General features: G+C 44.5%; 2 protein-coding genes across 2 annotated transcripts in view; one reads left to right on the top strand and one right to left on the bottom strand.

Annotated features, from left to right (window-relative positions):
- veph1 (ventricular zone expressed PH domain-containing 1) overlaps positions 1-18,667 on the bottom strand; it is a 287,496-nt gene that overhangs the window by 242,257 nt on the left and 26,572 nt on the right. The window lies entirely within an intron of this gene.
- Positions 1,264-7,450, top strand: ptx3a (pentraxin 3, long a). The gene is made up of 4 exons (XM_062473377.1): positions 1,264-1,610; positions 3,521-3,689; positions 3,815-4,263; positions 6,135-7,450. Exons 1-4 carry the CDS (start codon positions 1,472-1,474, stop codon positions 6,770-6,772), a joined length of 1,395 nt encoding a protein of 464 aa, XP_062329361.1. The 5' UTR covers positions 1,264-1,471; the 3' UTR covers positions 6,773-7,450.

An 18,667-nucleotide genomic window follows, 5' to 3' on the forward strand; every position in this document is an offset into this window, starting at 1 on the left:
TAGACCACACCCCCGGCTACTATCTGAAGCCCGGCCTTTAATTGAATCCCGGTCTTTATTTGAGGATTTACGGTATCTTAAAGTATGGATGTCATTAAAATATTTCTGGTGATGACAGTGAGAGTTGATTAAGTTTAAGGAGGAAAAAACATTAATTGTAACATAAGTGTAGCAATGAGCTCAAAAGAGACGACAGGGCAAACCCTGAAAAGGAGCTGGCCTGGGTTTATTTTGTAAGAAATAAACTCTTTCTTAGTTCTCCCTCACACAGTGTACCGTGACTGAAACTACCAGACCCTGGTTTCCAGTTTCTCCAGGTCACTCAGTAAGGGTATACAACACAATCAGGGCATCGTGACCCTTGAACTTCATCCTCCCCTACTCCTATAGATCCTGTTAATGTCAGACTTTGAACAGAAGAGTAAACTATTTTCGTATTTTTTGTCAGAATTGACCCTTAACCTATGCAGGTGTGAGAGTGACTCTGGAGGGATAACCTGTTCAGGAGAATATTTTTTCTTCCTGCCTCTTTCTCTCTGCCTCTTTCTCTCTCTGGCGCCCTGTGTCTTTCACTCTGTCTCTCACTCTCACTACATTTTTGTTCATGTTTCTGGAACATATAGTGTACCTTCCCTTGGGCACTTTTAAAATACCTTCTGTGTCTAAACCTAAACTATCTATCTTCGACGCATTCCTGAAATGTTCCCCCAAAAAGTGACCAGTCAATGTCTGTTCAACTGGTAAATAAATAAACATAGCAGCGAGAGAGAAATAGAACAATTTCCCTATTCAGAACCCCCCCAAAAGTCTGTGTTCCATACAAAACACCCCAGATGAATAGTTTAAGGTTCACTCTTCTTCCCATCCTCCATCATCTTCCTTCATCCTTCCCTTCCTTCCCACTCTCTTCATCTCATTCCCTTCCTCTGTCCCCAGTTGCAGGAGCAGCAGATAGGTTTGGTTACGACACACACATTATTCACTGCCTTGCTCCCCTGGTTAGATTGGAGTTGCTGGCTAAGCTGTATCTGGATGTACATGCTGTTATACATAGTAAGACTTTGTATGCATGTGTGTGAGAGAGCTCTTGGCCCACTCCACCTCCCCTCCGACAGAGAACACAACACTATCAGGCTCACTGCCAAGGGATTGCTCAGCATTTAACGAGAGAGGGGGGGGGGGGGGAGAGGGAGAGAGAGTTGGAGAGACAGGGGAGGAGGGACACAGAGAGAGCCAAAGATTGAAAAATGTGGCGTTCTCTCTTTCACTTTAGTTCATGTAGAGAGAAGAAAGGGAGAAGACAGAGAAAGAAAAAGAGAGGAGAGACAAGCTGGGTCTGAAATCCCAAACGCTCACAGACACATACACCACAGTAAGCTCCTCAGACACACAAATAGAAATATACACTGAATCCGACACAAACACACACACACACCATCTCCATCACATACACTTGCATACGGACAGCAGTATGTTTCTAAGGACCCTGCTCCAGGCTCTCTGGCTGCTGCTGGTGTGTGTGTCTGGGACACAGGGCTATGAGGATGAAATTGAGGTGAACTACGCAGATACCTTCTACAATGAAATCTCTGAAGGAGAGTCGCTGGAACGTAAGTCAAACGTGTGTGTTTACTACATAGCATAACATAAACATAATTGAACTGCACAGACAATTACTACAATGTATGTGCATCTACTTGTCTATTAAACTTGATCGACTGACCTGAACGCCGTTTAACTTACAGTATATGCACATTACACATTACTGTTATCCGTTGGGAAATGGACTCATTGTTGTGTACATTCTATCTGTACTCAGTGACGTGAATGTAGAAACTAGTAACCGGTAAACTCAGTGACGTGAATGTAGAAACTAGTAACCGGTAAATCATCTTTTTTCTACAAAACATAAATAGATGTAGTTACTGTGCGTACAGTAGACATCTGTAAAAAATGATCAAGGTTGAGTCACAAGTCTGTTTTTGTGGGGTTCTGTCCTCTGCATGTGTTGCCAGTCAAGGGAACAAGACTTGACTGAGGCATCTGTCCTGCGCTCCAAGTATGCCAGGTCTGGTTACAGTGGGCAGTCGGGCTGTGCTCTGGCACTTGGATGGGTCTCCTAACAGCAGCAGAGTGAGCTGGAGAGACGTTCACCTCCAAAGAAGACTGTCAAACGTTTGTGTATTCTAGTCTGTTCCGTAGACACATTCTACTGTGTATAGGGGGTTGGGTGTAAAGGCCGAATTATACTTCTCCGACTCCGTTACGGACAGACGGACGGACGGAGTCGGACGGATTGGTTGAATTTATAGTACTCCGAAGGCTGTGGGTGCTGAAAACTATTCACCGCCAGAAGAGTAGGTGGCGCAACGTTTTTTTTATTTACCTATTGTAGGTTATCGAGGAGTTTGAGCAAATGTACAAATTAGCCGTTTCATCAATAAAATACGCACATTTTCAGCAACGACACTGCCCATTTCTCGTCACATTTTAATTTAGATGCTGATTTACATGTACTGTTTAGCTGAAATATGAATTGTAAAAACTTACAGCAATGGCGGTCAAAGGATTCTGTTCGTCCTGTTTATCACGGAAACCCCGCCCCTGACGCAAGCGGTTCTTAATACGGACCAATCACAGCCAAGGGGTATCCGTAAAATGACGGACGGACAGACGGATAGTCAGGAAAATAAGGAGGTGCACGTAGAGCTCTCTGAGGGGCTCGGAGAGGGCACGGAGAGGGAATTCCTCGTCGGAGAGGGCATTCCCTGTGTCCGTCTCCGTAAAAACGGAGAAGTATAAATCGGCCTTGAGGCTGGGAGAGTCCTCTGGACATCATTTAGCTGGCTAGTAAAGTGTGTGTGGACAAGTTTGGTGCCAGAGAGCAAGTTGAGCGAGAGAGATTGGAGCTGTTACCCTCCTGTTGGGAGGAGTGCATCACGACTGACTGACTGGTCATCGATCAAACAAATACTCTTTAATTGGAGAATTCTTTCCGCCTGGAAGGCGTTTCTGTGTGTGTGTTTCTCTGTGTCACAGTCAATGCCTGTGATGGCATATTTAAGTAGTGTGTGTCTGATTGATACACAAACAATAAACTACTAGAATAACTGATTCTCGTCTGAGATTGTGATGTGATTAAACATCATTAAAAGCCATAATGGGGAATTGTGCACAGTGCAGAGTACAGCTTTACACAAACAATTACACAACCCCCAGAGCCAGTATGGGAGAATGCCAGCAACTCAGCTTGCCAGAACCGAGAACATAAAGAGAAAAAGCTAGAGAAAGCAAGAGTGGGTGGGAGAAAGAGAGACAGACAAAGGGAAAGATAGAGAGGTAAGAAGACAGCAAAAGGTAGAGACAGATCTCTCAAATGCCTCCTCTTGTTCTTTTTCTCTCCTTTTACTTGTTTTCCCCCTATTTCTTCATCCCTCCTTTACTTCACAATATAAATATTTTGCAACATGCTCTAACCCCATCTTCTCTATTTATCCACACCCTTCACTTCTCCCCACAGCCATGCCCACACCCATCCCGACGGTCCCCTGCAAATTTCCAGACCTGACCAAGTGGGACAAGCTGTTCTCCATGCTGGAGAACTCCCAGATGAGGGAGAACATGCTCCTGCAGTACGCTGATGACATTATCAAGGTGGAAATGGGTGCGCTTCGCGGGGAGATGCTCAGGTAGGCGGATGGATAGAAGGGAGGGCAGTAGAGAAGGACAAACTTTCACTTTCAGTATAAATTGCTCTAGGGTTGAGTGAGCCCATTGTGGACATTGTGTTGCTTAATAGATGTCTCATTTCTAGCTTTGTAGCACAGTACGGGGGGGGCTGCAGGGTTGCCGTGGAGACAGCAGGGCAGAGGATGTCCCTTCAGATGGAGTCTCGTCTCCGGGACACCCTGGAGCGCCTGAACCTGAGGGAGGTCCGCAAGGATGACCACCAGGGGCTGCTGCAGCAGCTCCTCTCGGCGGCGCGGATGCAGGCCACCCGCCTCTCGAAGCTGGAGATCAGCTGCCTGGGTCACCACACAGGGGCGGGAATGTCCCCGGGGTTGGGAACACCCCTGGAGACCAAAGGGTTCCATCCCCATGCTCCAGCAGCAGCAGGGGGGCTCCAGCAACAGGAAGTGACATCAGAGGAAGGGGTAGCGCCACTAGAGAGGGCACTGGCAGCCATGGTGATGGAGCTGAAGCAGACGAGGGCAGAGCTCACGCTGGTGCAGAGGGTGATCCAGCGGAGTTATCTCCCTGCTGGTAAGAACACCTTTCCTTGATAAATACTCTGCCCCCCGGGCCCCAGACAGACTAGAGTACATGTCCAGAGCGAAGGAGACAAACATAAAAAAGAAAGAGAGAGAGAGAACACAACAGTATTGAGCTCAGTGTTGAGCTCAGCAGAGGAGAACATTTTACTCCAAATCAAGTGTGGTCTCCCAGAGCCGCCAGCCCTGTCAGAGCGCCACTGCTGTTCCCAGTATTAATCAGAAAAACATAATAATAACGTCGGCTGTTTATACTATGTAATTATGTACACATTCATAGACACAAACACACATACTGTCCACTATACAGCACCCCCCCCCCCCCCCCACCCCTCTCTGTAAATCTTGCCTAAACCCTGAGAAGAGAGGCATAATCATTAGCAGGTCGGCACGCCAACCACACCAAAGCACTCTGGGAAAGCAGGACCAGATGGGTGCCTGTTTTCTATGCAAGCCTTTTTTCACCATTACTACAGGAGAGGTGAAACCAGAGACAAATGTAATGTCAATATTTAGGCTCTGGTAGGAAGAGAGAATCTGTGTGTGTGTGTGCGCGTATGTGTCTGTATGTCTATTTCTGTGTGTGTGTGTGTGCGTGCATGTCTGTGTGTGTGTGTCATATAAGAGCTATCATAGCATGGTGGAGAGTGGAGGTAAGCTGGGGATGTAGACAAACGAAGAGAAGGGAGCTCTCCAAACTGATTATCCCCTCTGTCCGTCCCCCCCCACACACACCCCTGCTAACACTCCCACCCCACACCTAAGCCCCTGGACTGAACACTGATTCCAACCGACTTCGGGATTTCTTAGCCTTAAGTCACTACTTTCCGTCTCTGACTTCTTCAGGTTGATGCATTATCTCATGACAACTTGATCCATGTTCAGGCCCCACAAAAAGGAACCACACACCAACACGCACGATCAATCAGTCAAACTCTCAGAGAAAGAGGGAGGGGGAGAGGAAGGTGGGGGGGAGGCGTGTATGATAGGAACCGACAGTGGTCCTGACCTCACACCAGAGTTTTGTTAAATTAAGCTGAATGATTTTTTAAACTAGCGGGAGAGAAAGTGAGCAACAGAGTGTGTGTGTGTGTGTGTGTGTGTGTGTGTGTGTGTGTGTGTGTGTGTGTGTGAGAGAAAGAGAGAGGAGAGAAAGAAAGAAAGAAGGGGATAGAGTGAGAGAGCAAGAGAGAGGGGGGAAGGGAGGAAGAACAAGAGAGAGTAGAAGAGAGAGGGAGAAAGGATTGAAAGAGAGGGGGAGAGGAAGTGAGAGAGGCGGGGGGAGAGAGAGTGAACGAGAAAAAGAAGAGAAATAGAGAGGGAGAGAAACAGATCTAAGCGTCTCCCTCTCCCTGACCATTCGTTGACTGTCCTTTGACCGTAGCATCGCCATGACCAACGGTCAAACCTGTCCGGCCATATAATTCAAGAAGGAGAAGCTGAAGAGTAAATGTTTTGGATATCAACGGACTGGCGAGTCACTATGAAAGACAAACACATTATGTAGTGAAGTTGTTGCGCAGGAGTGGAGAGAAGCAACAATATCTGGTGGTAGATGTCTTATCTTTCATGGAGGAGACAACATCATAATAACCCAGACACCTCGGAAAGCAGACAGAGCAGCAAGTCTCTGGGAGACACATCGTCCAGAGGGGCTGTGTGGGATCGCTCACTCTCTCTTTCTCTTTTTCTCTCTCTTTATCTTGTTTAAACAGATGAAGTAAGAAATGAGGCCAAATGAGATCAGTGCTTTCTCTTTCCTTTTTTTCTCTTTCGCTTTTTTTCTCTTTCGCTTTTTTTCTTGCTTAAAATGCTGTTAATAAAATAACTAACTCTCACCTTCCCTCTCTCCATCTATCCCAGGATGTGAGACGGCCCTTCTCTTCCCCATGCGTTCCAGTCGGATCCACACCTCCGTCACCCCCGACCTCCCTCTCTCCCTCTCCTCTTTCACCATCTGCCTTTGGGCTAAGCCCATCAGCCTGTCCAACAGAACCGTGCTGTTCTCTTACGGAACCCGCAAGAACCCCTACCAGATCCAGCTCCTGCTCAGCAGAAGTTCCGCCCTCTTCACAGTAGCAGGAGAGGCACACCTGGTGGAGGGGCAGGGTGTGGTGAAGGAGGGTGGGGCCCCGGGCTGGACCCACCTGTGCGGGGCGTGGAGTTCTGAGCAGGGCCTGGCATCCCTGTGGGCCGACGGGAGGAAGGTGGCCTCCACCCCTGGGGTGGCCGAGGGGCAGGTGCTGTCCGACGGAGGCTCTCTGCTGCTTGGGCAGGAGAAGAGCACTCAAGGCCAGGGCTGGGTCGAGAACGCCTCGGACGCCAAGTTGGCGTTCGCCGGGAAGATGACAGGAGTGAACGTGTGGGACAGAGTGCTGGCGGAGGAGGAGATCTCCCATCAGGCCTTGCAGGAGGGCAAGGGCTGCCAGCAGAGGGGGAACGTGGTGGCTTGGGGCACCACAGAGATGGTGCCACACGGCGGCGTTCAATTTATCAACTAAACTGTATTCTTCATCATCATCCTTGTCATAATTATACAAACGTTATCATTGCCACAGCACCTGAAACGTTGCCATGGTACCAACAACTGAGTCTTCATCTTTATCATCTTCATCCTTGTTTTCATCCTCGTCATAATCATCCTCATCTTTATCATTGTAAAGACTGATGGCAAGCAACCAGCCATACTGGTAGCCTAAAATGGAGAAAGGACCAAGCTAAGACTGTGACACACAGCTGAAACCTCCCTGCAACGCTCAGAGGGACTGGAGGCAGTTCTGGAGTAATGCACACACACACACATCACACGAACAACGTGAGAAGCATTAGCATCCATAGCTTTAGGAGACAAACGGCTTTTACCAAAAAAAAATTAAGGAGAGAGACAGAGAGAGTAGCACACACACAGACCATTGTGTGGAAGAAGGGACTCTCTGGGAGAGCTCTGGTTGAGCAAGTGAAAGAGTAACCACTGCTCAGACCTGCTGGAGTGGACATGGAGGCCAAAGGCTCTGATCTTCATGGTTTGAGTTCCGGGTCACAATAAGAGTTAGGGTTAATGTAAGGGTTAAGTTATGGTTTACTTTTATAAAAAATCTACATACTTAAAGAGTAACTTTGGAAGCCTGGCTAGAGTGGCATGGCTATTTAAAAGCTTTGTATTTCTATTGTTCAATTATTATTATTTTTTAAAGTGAATCTGTTAATTTCTATCATTACTTCTAACTTTCTACTTTGAGGGTTTACATGTGTAGGTTGTTTTTAAATGTGCCTTTTTATGTTTTATTCCAAATACGTGATTCTGTGTGATGTTTTGTGATGGTTTGTGCTATTGGGCGACTCATTAGTTTTGCCGTGGAACGATTTGAAAGCTGTGGACAATGTTTACGTCGTCTTTTGCATTTATCTTCTGCTCATGTTGTGGAACATGTATCATAATGTACAGTACATTGGGATTCCTGTGGAGAGGTTAAAAATGAATGTATATTGTACATACATCTTGTATGCATATTCTTTTTTTGTTGCATAATGTAATAATGATTTGAAAAGGAGTGGCAAATAAAACAACCAGTTACAGTAAATAGCTTTAGCGGATGATATGCTCCTAATCCTGACTGGATTACAATTTTCTTCTGAAAGCAGAGGATGGTAGCTGGAGGCAGGGCAATGTTTGACGTACCTTCCTCAGCCTCTGTCTGTGAGTTAAAATGAAGTCTCTATGTTTGGAAACAGATTCCTGCTGCAATGGCATTCCTAACTAGCAGACCACAAGACGGTTTTACAGTACTGAATCTCAGTCCACGTATGTGTGTGTATGTGTGTCTGATAATGAGTTGTGGGGTTTACTGTAGCTGACTGTAAAACTTTAACATTGCATCCTGCTGTTCGTTTCCTTTACTCCCCCCAGGCTACTTACTCACAAACACAGAGCAGCCGCCCTACCTCTTCAACATTGAAGTAAGTTGCTCTAAAGTTCAAATCCATTGTCTAAAAGACAGTTGACACACACATGCAAGGTTTGCTTGTAAAACTTCCCATCTGGCCACCTCAAGGCATGGACACAAACAACTTGACTACCAGCGCCCCGCACCCCCCGACCTCACCCGAACCCCATTATGTCACCCTCTTCCTGGACCGGAGGATGCTGGGAGTAGAGAGGTCATCTGTTATTGGTTCTCTGGGGGGGGGGGGGGGGGGAGAGAGTGAGGAGTTTAACAGGGCAAAGAGGGGGCTCGAAGGACTTGGGGAGTAAGAGAAGGGGGTTACAACGTGAATCGCTTACGCAGCTCAATGTTGTAAAGTTGCTTCTGGGCCCTGCTAACTAGAACATGATGTGGGCAGGCGGTGGTTGGTGTTTGCTCACTGCTCCACATAAGAGGCCACATCACCCTCATCTTCGGTCACCCTGACCCAACACACACTAGAAGACCCTATCCAATATCATTGCCTGCTCTATCTGGAAAGGATCTCTTTCAAGGATGTCATGCAATCCTTTTTTTTTTTTATTACTTTTTTTTCTTTGTAACATTGAACTCTTCCTCTTTCTTTCAATTTTGTTGTATTTTGTGTCCAATTGCTCTCTCCCGTTCTCTCTTTCTCAGTTTCACTCTCTCGCTATCTCTCTCTCCCTCTCCCAATGTTTCTCTACATAACTGAGAGTAGAGTGTCTAGTATCTAAAACAATTGCATCTCTCTGTCTGCAGGTTGGACAGGAGCCAGTGGGGGTACTCATACATGAAGCCCTCATTCTCTCTCTCGCTGCTCCCCTTTCTCACTGCTCCCCTCTCTCGCTGCTCCCCTCTCTCGCTGCTCCCCTCTCTCGCTGCTCCCCTCTCTCGCTGCTCCTCACTCTCTCTGCTCCTCACTCTCTCTGTTACTCACTCTCTCTGTTACTCACTCTCTCTGTTCCTTCTCTTGCTCTTCATTATCTGCTTCTCTCTCTCTCTGCTCCTTCTCTTTCCTCTCTATTTCTGCTCCTTCTCTCCTCTTTCTTTTTTCTACATTTCTTTCTCTGCTCTTTCTCTCAGTTTTTTTAATCTGTTATCTGCTCCTTCTCTCCTTTTCACAATCACAATTTACAGATGTAGCAGACGGCGCACACAGGAGAGTGCTGTGTTAAAATGTTAATATCACTCTACAAATATACAGTAAGACATTAGCACTGTAGCAGCCAGTCCAAAACCAATGACATGTGAGGCCTCTCTACCACACAGTGGCGATTTAGACCCTTTTTAAGGGTGCTCAAGCACCCCTAAATTTAATCTCAGCAACCCTAAAAATTATAATAATAAAAAATTGGTTCCAGAGCCAGTTGTAAAGTTGGCTCTGGAACCAATGTTTTCAATCGTCACTCCTAATGCCTAAACCTCAAAGCCAATCAGAGGCAGAGTGGGGAGAGGTTTACAGACCTCATCAGACCATCTTAAATCATCTTGTAGAAACAATTTTAATACAATATTAAAAATGATGTCTATTGGATGCTTTTGACTGTTGCTTTTGCTTTTCTTAAAGTAGTTCAACACAGGTAATCCTGTTTGTTTAATTGTTTTTTATGATGTATGCTATACAAAAAATTTCTTTATGTTTAAAAGAACATGAAATTGTTTACAAGAGCACAGATTCTACATAGATCTAGCTTCTTAATTTTCCTCTCAAAGTGCACCAGATTCATGCGTTTAACTTAAAAATTTAATAAATTAGTTGTGTGTGTGAGTATGTGTATGTGTGTGTTTACATCTAGTTCAGGTCATCTATGCTGTTACTATACACTGTAGGTCATACTGTATGCGGGGGTGAGGAGAGACCTGCTTGGTCTGGCACCAACATGGCTGCCGCAAGAGCATCACAAAACAGGACCAGGTGAGAGAAGTTTCACAAACACACAGCGATGTTGCATGGTGTGTGTATGCGTGTTAATGCTCGTGAAATGTTAGCTGGGCATGCTCGCCAAGAGTTAAGGGATCAAGGCCCTCACGCACGTTTGCACGAGTCAGGGTTGTTTGGTGGTAAAACAAACGGTGAACCTTCATTAACTGGCTTGTTTTCAGAGGACGGGTGACTTACAGGTTGGGAGGGTGGAGGGGAGGCTATGAACATGGGGAGCACATATGTTCCTGTTCAGCACGTCCCAACACACACACACCCCATAGTGGAATAATCTCACTTAGTCCCATACCAAACAAGCCCATACCCTTCCTGGACCCCAAGCACATTAACCCCCCACCCTGAACCTCTGATATCCCACCATGCAAACTATGTCTATTAATCAACCAGAGGGGGTGGGGGGTGGGGGTTGATCCCTAACGAGCAGCAGTAAATACCACCTCAAGGGATGCCACTAATCAGCCCCTGCAACTAATGGCTAAGATGCATGAAGTTCACTATGCTAGCTACATCATCAGTTTCCTGTAAAAAAGTGTTTTCCGACCATGCTGCCTGTTCTGGTCATAGAATGTATTCACCCTTTTCTTTTTTTCTCATCACTCTTCAATTTAATATTTGAATGATTGAATCTAAAGTGTGATTCCTCCTGTAACAGACGTTCATAGCGTTTGATTCACTTCCAGTCCACTTACTTTTAACAGTAACTCAATAAGAACAGGCCACTGTAGTCCTTATGGAAACCTCTTCTCTGGCCCTCTCACTCACACACACACACGAGTGAGTAATGTATACACAGATCTATATCTAACCAGGGCAGTTGAAGTAGAGGAGTGAGAGCAGCTGTACTCAGAGGTGGGTCTGGAGAGTGTGTAGTCTGACAACCTCTGAGAACAAATCCCTCGCTAGAACACACACACACACACACATGTTTGTTCTTCTATACTAGTGGGGCCTGACCTTTCACTTCCATTCAAAATTGTGTTATCTCTAACCACTAACCCCTAACACTAACCTTAACCCTTAGTGTAATCATAATACTGACACTAACTCTTACCTTTCTCTAAAACCACTAAAATCCCCTGATAAAAGCTTTGGGGTTATGGGGCCCAGGAAAAGGGCCTCAGAAGGTTACCATTTTCCTGTTTCACTATACTTGTGAGGATATGGTCCCCACTAGGGTAGTTAGAAAAAGACCACACACACACACTCACATTTGTACACAAACACACACACATTGGAAGAACGGGTGATCTACAGTCCAGAGAGAAGGAATGGAGGTAGTGGACTGAATTACACAGACATGGATGCAGTACAGCTGAGTTAACAGTTACACACAGTGTTGGTTCACTGAATGGAATTTAAATGCAGTGAGCTCTGGTGTGAGGTTGGACCTCCATGGATCTGTGTGCATGGGTGTGTGTTTTTATACTGTGTGCCAGACTTTGTCCACCAACTGTTGTTCGATATGACCTCAGACTTCCTCTGCGGTTACTATAACAACAATGAGTCTTTCTCGTACAAAATTATGAGATTATAAAGCAGGTTTCCTAAATTAAACATATTTGGCCAGTTTGTGTACGTGTGTCTGTGCATGCATGGCCATGCCGATGTGTATGTGCACACGTGCATGCATGAGTATGTGTGTGAGTGTATGCGCATGTGTACTGTGGGGCGTATTCCATGCATTTGGTTAATATGCAAAGTACTCATTAGCGCCTGCATACGCCTGCGCAATGATATCAAACCTCTCAACGCACACGAGCAATTGACATACACTTACAATGGACACACAGGCATTACACACTTCACGTAGGTGTTGCGCTGGCAATGTGCACACATATTTAGAAGATGCGTGCACAGCGCGTGAGTGCACTGTACACTACACCTGACATACGCTGATTTACGCGACACCTACGCCACATGAGCTCTACGTCTAACTGTTTGATAGATATCTAGGCGTGCGTATAGGCAGGTGTTATTTGTGCTACGCATACTATGTTTCAGCGCAGCACAGTAAAACCTACCCGCCTAGACGCGTCAATTCTTTGGGCTACATCAAGAGATCGCGGTTTCGAAATTTGTTTTGTGCATTAGTTTCCTGTCAAACAATCCATGGCTGGACTTGCATCCACCATACAATTATTGTCTTGCATCCTAGGCCAACTGCAGGTAACCTAGCCTATATAGGTTATATGTTAAGATGTGGGTCTGAGTTGTGCTCTTTAGTTGGCTGTAGCCCAACACCAGACAAGGAATGCAACCGATGAAACTGAAAGCACTACGATTGTAATGTCTATGTAATTACAACTTTGTTCGGACATTATGTACATCATAACAGAGATACAGTCCTATGGCATGTTAAATGACTGTAGTTCGTCAGTTTGAGTTTGAGTCCTGACTAAAGTGGCTTTTGCTGAACTGCATTTGGTGGTGTCAGAACTTTTAAAATATAAATATGTTTATTTATATTTTAAATAAACATACATCCATTAACATTACATCCAGTTGAATAATTAAATGAAAAGAAAGTGAGTTGGGTAGTCCTTAGTCGCTTTCCTTGTCTGGTGTTAGGCTACTGCCAACTAAAGAACACAGCCCAGACCCTCATCTTACAACATAATAACATAATTTATATAGGCTAGATCAGTGTTTCCCAAACTTTTTTTCTGGGGACCCATATTTTAAAAGTCACAAGCCTTCGCGACCCAAGCCAATAGACATTATTCGTAAATCACAAAATAAAGGGATTTGACCATTAATGAGGATTTTTTATTGTTATTTTATAAATGATGATTTTATTGTTATTTCAGAACTTGTAGGCCTACTGCCATTGTTAATAAGCTATCTCAGACGGAGTGATCACATATCTCTGAACAATTGAACCAGCAATATTTAAAGAAGGTATCCAATAAGTGCCTATTTGGACATAAATGTAGGCTATTAAAAAAACATTTCCATTTCTTCTTCTTTTCAACATAAGATTTCAACAAAAGATGACAAACGATCAAAACGAAAAAATATTAAACTCGAAGGAAATGTGGGAATTAGGTTAAACTGAAACAAGGAACGTAGTGTATAATTGTATGAAATGTATGATGAAAATTGGCTAGCAATTTCGCCAAGCAAATACCAAGAAATAGGTTGCAGCAGTTTGTCTTTCAACTACAGTTGCTAAGTCCGCGATGGGACTGAACTTGAATACTCTTTTTTTATAGTACAAAATCGCTGTCAATCAAAAGTAGATGCAGTCTTTCGACAGACCCTCCAATCATCACGCAGAATGCCAGCGTCCAGGCCAGCCCACTCCTCCATTCACCCCCAGAGATGCTGAGCGTCCGTGGGCAGGACCTAATCGCAGCATTTATCCAATGAGCGTATAGTTTCGAAGCACTGAAAAAAAAATGTTCAAAGCAGCCCCCCGCTACGGGAATGTATGACGCAATGTATGACACACTGCCTGCGATCGGCTGCGACGCGCCTGGAAGCGCCTTTTTTCTTTCGGCGCCCATGTTATGGGGCGTGATTAGTGCCCTCACACTCCAGAACAACATACAACCGTCGCTACGCCTGACAATCACGGACGCCGCTACGCCAAGCGTCTGACAATCACTATGGAAGGCCAAAAGGACAAGTATTAGGACGTCTCCGTGTGTCAACCACGCGTAATTGACGCCGACTTTGCATGCAAAGACGGCGTCCATTACGCCGACTTCCATACAAAGTCGGCGTCTTTTTCGCCTCAAATTGAACCGTGTCACAAAGCACGCGTCTAAATAAACGCGTGCTTTTTTGAGACGTGTCTATCAAACCACACGAAATTAACGCCTGGTTTGGCTCAATCAGCGTCTGGTTTTCCAAAATTAAAGTCTGCGTGCTTGAATCTCCGATGGGAAATTACGGCAACAATTGTAACATCTAATACGTAAGTAAAGTAGGTCTTAGAATGCTCGTGCGAGCTAGGCTACTATCAAATACAATGCTAGTTAGCTATTAGTATGAAGTTGGTGGTCACAATTGCAATACTCTATGATATAACAATTGGTGCAGAGACAAATAAATGCAGTAATATCAGGCTGGCTGGCTGTCTGTCTGGCTTGGAGCTTTGTGAACTTCCCTTGCACTGCGATTGCGTTGCCTCAGTATTGTGCGCAAATGCGCAAACTTAGTTGGTGGCAATATACAACTGTTGTTAGGCTAATCTTCAAGTCAAGTGTATTTTATTGTCATTTTCAATTGCATATGGTTGTACATAATAAAAACGAAACAGAGTTTCAAGTTCAAGTCTTTTAATGTCAGATGCACAGACCAACACAGGGTCAGACTGTGCACTGAAATTCTTAGGACAAGACAACGCAAAGCAACCTGGCATAACATGACATATAAGTACTCAGAACAAGTGTACACCTATGACAAGCTAACATATAATAAACCTCCTAAATAAATTCAAAATAAACACTAAACCTATTCCCCCAGGACCATGATGCCATATAAAACAACATATAACAGTAATTGGTGCCAGTGCAAACGTATGTAGCCTACAGTTACAGGACAGTATGTTCAGTGACAGGACAATATGTACAGTGATTGGAGGTAGCAGTTATGAAGTGATAGGTTCTCGTGCCAATATATTGTGATGCCAATTTGTTGAGCGGTCATCTTCCTTGTATAGACCTAGAAAAGTGAAATACACAGCCAAGGTGACAGAAATCAAGGTTCATCGGCTGTCCTTCACATTCACACACTGTTGTCTTTATACTTAACAGATCATCTATGATGTCCCAAAGGCCCAACTCCTTCTCAGGTCACCTTCTGGCAGCAACCATGCAGCTGGATTTCACTGTGCAACCAGGCCTACCCAAGCTGCTGCTGCTGGGCCCAGGGTTGATTGTAATGGCACACTGGGACTTGCAGATGACCTGAAATACATATTTTTCTTTCTGCTGTTTAAGATGTAGGCCTACTGCTTTTAACTTGAGTCGAACGCTATTAAACCCTCCCATGGTCAGCAAACACTAGCCATTGCTCTACTTCAGAAAGGATACTGTTCACTGCTGTATGAGTCAATAGGACATTACCTGAATGACTTGTAGTGATCGGGAGGTTATGCCTGTGCTGATGATGGTATAAACCATGTTAGATTGTTGGCTCTGTGCATTGTTTGGGTCTCCTCTCTCTGTGTTCTGCTTCTGTGTCTTTGGTTCTGTTGCAGGATGGCAGGCAGGTAGAGGAGCTGTGATTGCTGCAGGGGCACACCTGTGACCTGTGCCTTGGTCCTTAATAAGCTGTGCCCTAACAAGCTGGGTCTCTCCATTACTAGCAGGAACATCATCACTGTTTGCTTTTTAGTTTGTAATGATTCTCTACACACTATACACTTGCACTGATCCCACACCCATTCCATACACTTCTAATTTACCAACCATTTCTTTGTAAGCACTTTTTATTAAATAAATACATTGTTATCCTTATTACCGTAGCTTGTCACTTCCTGAAGTTCTTATCTAATCTTCCTACGAATCAAGTTATGACAGCATTAAACAAGCCCTGGTTGGCTACACACCTCATGTCGGGCTTATACAGATGTGTGTATTGGCACTGTATTGGATATTCAATTCTTCTGCCTCTCTCCATCTCCCTGGTCCTCCCCCAGCACCAGCAGCTCCCTGTCCCCCTGGTCCTCCCCCAGCACCAAGGGTGTGCCCAGAGGCCAACACCTGTGACATAACCCTGAGACTGCCCATACACACAACCCATGTACAGTTCAAACAGTACATGGAGTCTAGGATAATACAGTCACCTTTGGGCAGGCATAATGTCACAGCCACAAACGTGACCCCGTTTTTGGTTTTGCCCTGCCCTACTGTGTCCGTGTCTGCCATTGTCTTCACCTGTGTCTCATTCAGTGGTTTCAGTTCTTGTTTGTATTATCATGTCCACCTGTGTCTTGTTTGGTTCTGTGTATTTTAGGTTCCTGTTTTGTGTCCAGTCTTTGTCTTGTCCTTACCCTTGTTAACGTGAGTACCCTGTCCAGTGCCGGTCCTTCCTATAGGCGACATAGGCAGCCGCCTAGGGCAGCATGAAGAGGGGGTGCTGTTGATAAATCTTGCCTAGGGCGCCATATGTACTAGGACCGCTACTGACCATGTCTGTTTCCCAATTAAAAGAATAAACCCTTTGTTTGAGGCAATGTCTGGCTACTCTCCTGCGTTTGGGTCCTACGCCACCACACACTGTAACACATAAGGCATATTTTAATTAATTAAAGACATCAAATTAAATTGTATAACCTTACTTTTAGAGTGTTTGATTTTAAAAGGGTTTCTAAGTAGCATTGGCTTCTGAGTGTAGGTGGCAACCTACAGATATTACCGTTGGACTTACAAAAATGTCTATTATAATTCTTTAAACTTCTCTGTAATCAATGCATCTGCAGTTGTATCCCTGAAGGGAAGTTCAGTTCAAATCTAGTATTTTTCACCCGTTACCAAGACACTGTAGCCTGATGATGGTACATTGTGTTAGTTTGGAGTATGTTATTAGGCTGAATGTAGGGGAAAGTGTATGACATGAGAAGGAAATGTATCAAAAGATTATGGTGTGATTTCCCAGATAATGAAAATTGTGTTAGCCATATAGATGGTGTCACTAATGGGTCAATGACCTGAGCGTCAGGTCACCTCATAAAAGTAGAGGGCGCATTGCGTAATTTGTTATGGAAAATCATCCCTAGTGAGCGGGCGCTATGAAGATAAATGAAAGTTGAAAAATTATCACAATTATTTTATTAGTAGACTAACACTGCATTGCGAGAGCAGGTTTCTGCTCTTTCGTGTTTTTTTGCTGACATTGACATTGAGAACTTAGGTTGGACATCTTTGAACAGTGCTAGTTCATGACTATACCATATCAAGCTTGATTGTCTATTCACCTACCATTTAGTTAGCTGATGATTAGCAGTGTACAATATTTTGTGTTAATTGGGTTCATAGGAAGATTAGATTTGATGTTCCTGCTAGTAATGGAGAGACCCAACTTGTTAGGGCACAGCTTATTAAGGACCAAGGCACAGGTCACAGGTGTGCCCTTGCAGCAATCACAGCTCCTCTACCTGCCTGCCATCCTGCAACAGAACCAAAGACACAGAAGCAGAACACAGAGAGAGGAGACCCAAACAATGCACAGAGCCAACAATCTAACATGGTTTATACCATCATCAGCACAGGCATAACCTCCCGATCACTACAAGTCATTCAGGTAATGTCCTATTGACTCATACAGCAGTGAACAGTATCCTTTCTGAAGTAGAGCAATGGCTAGTGTTTGCTGACCATGGGAGGGTTTAATAGCGTTCGACTCAAGTTAAAAGCAGTAGGCCTACATCTTACACAGCAGAAAGAAAAATATGTATTTCAGGTCATCTGCAAGTCCCAGTGTGCCATTACAATCAACCCTGGGCCCAGCAGCAGCAGCTTGGGTAGGCCTGGTTGCACAGTGAAATCCAGCTGCATGGTTGCTGCCAGAAGGTGACCTGAGAAGGAGTTGGGCCTTTGGGACATCATAGATGATCTGTTAAGTATAAAGACAACAGTGTGTGAATGTGAAGGACAGCCGATGAACCTTGATTTCTGTCACCTTGGCTGTGTATTTCACTTTTCTAGGTCTATACAAGGAAGATGACCGCTCAACAAATTGGCATCACAATATATTGGCACGAGAACCTATCACTTCATAACTGCTACCTCCAATCACTGTACATATTGTCCTGTCACTGAACATACTGTCCTGTAACTGTAGGCTACATACGTTTGCACTGGCACCAATTACTGTTATATGTTGTTTTATATGGCATCATGGTCCTGGGGGAATAGGTTTAGTGTTTATTTTGAATTTATTTAGGAGGTTTATTATATGTTAGCTTGTCATAGGTGTACACTTGTTCTGAGTACTTATATGTCATGTTATGCCAGGTTGCTTTGCGTTGTCTTGTCCTAAGAATTTCAGTGCACAGTCTGACCCTGTGTTGGTCTGTGCATCTGACATTAAAAGACTTGAACTTGAAACTCTGTTTCGTTTTTATTATGTACAACCATATGCAATTGAAAATGACAATAAATTACTGCATTTATTTGTCTCTGCACCAATTGTTATATCATAGAGTATTGCAATTGTGACCACCAACTTCATACTAATAGCTAACTAGCATTGTATTTGATAGTAGCCTAGCTCGCACGAGCATTCTAAGACCTACTTTACTTACGTATTAGATGTTACAATTGTTGCCGTAATTTCCCATCGGAGATTCAAGCACGCAGACTTTAATTTTGGAAAACCAGACGCTGATTGAGCCAAACCAGGCGTTAATTTCGTGTGGTTTGATAGACACGTCTCAAAAAAGCACGCGTTTATTTAGACGCGTGCTTTGTGACACGTTAAAAGCACACGTCTAAATAAACGCGTGCTTTGAACGTGTCACGTGACACGGTTCAATTTGAGGCGAAAAAGACGCCGACTTT

Source organism: Osmerus eperlanus, chromosome 11 (assembly GCF_963692335.1).
Source record: "Osmerus eperlanus chromosome 11, fOsmEpe2.1, whole genome shotgun sequence".
Taxonomy (NCBI): Eukaryota; Metazoa; Chordata; class Actinopteri; order Osmeriformes; family Osmeridae; genus Osmerus; species Osmerus eperlanus.

Coding starts and splice junctions, on each gene's coding strand:
- ptx3a (XM_062473377.1), top strand. CDS start 1,472: ATGTTTCTAAGGACCCTGCTCCAGGCTCTCTGGCTGCTGCTGGTGTGT. Junction 3,690..3,814: donor CTTCGCGGGGAGATGCTCAG/GTAGGCGGATGG, acceptor TCTCATTTCTAG/CTTTGTAGCACAGTACGGGG. Junction 4,264..6,134: donor GCGGAGTTATCTCCCTGCTG/GTAAGAACACCT, acceptor CATCTATCCCAG/GATGTGAGACGGCCCTTCTC.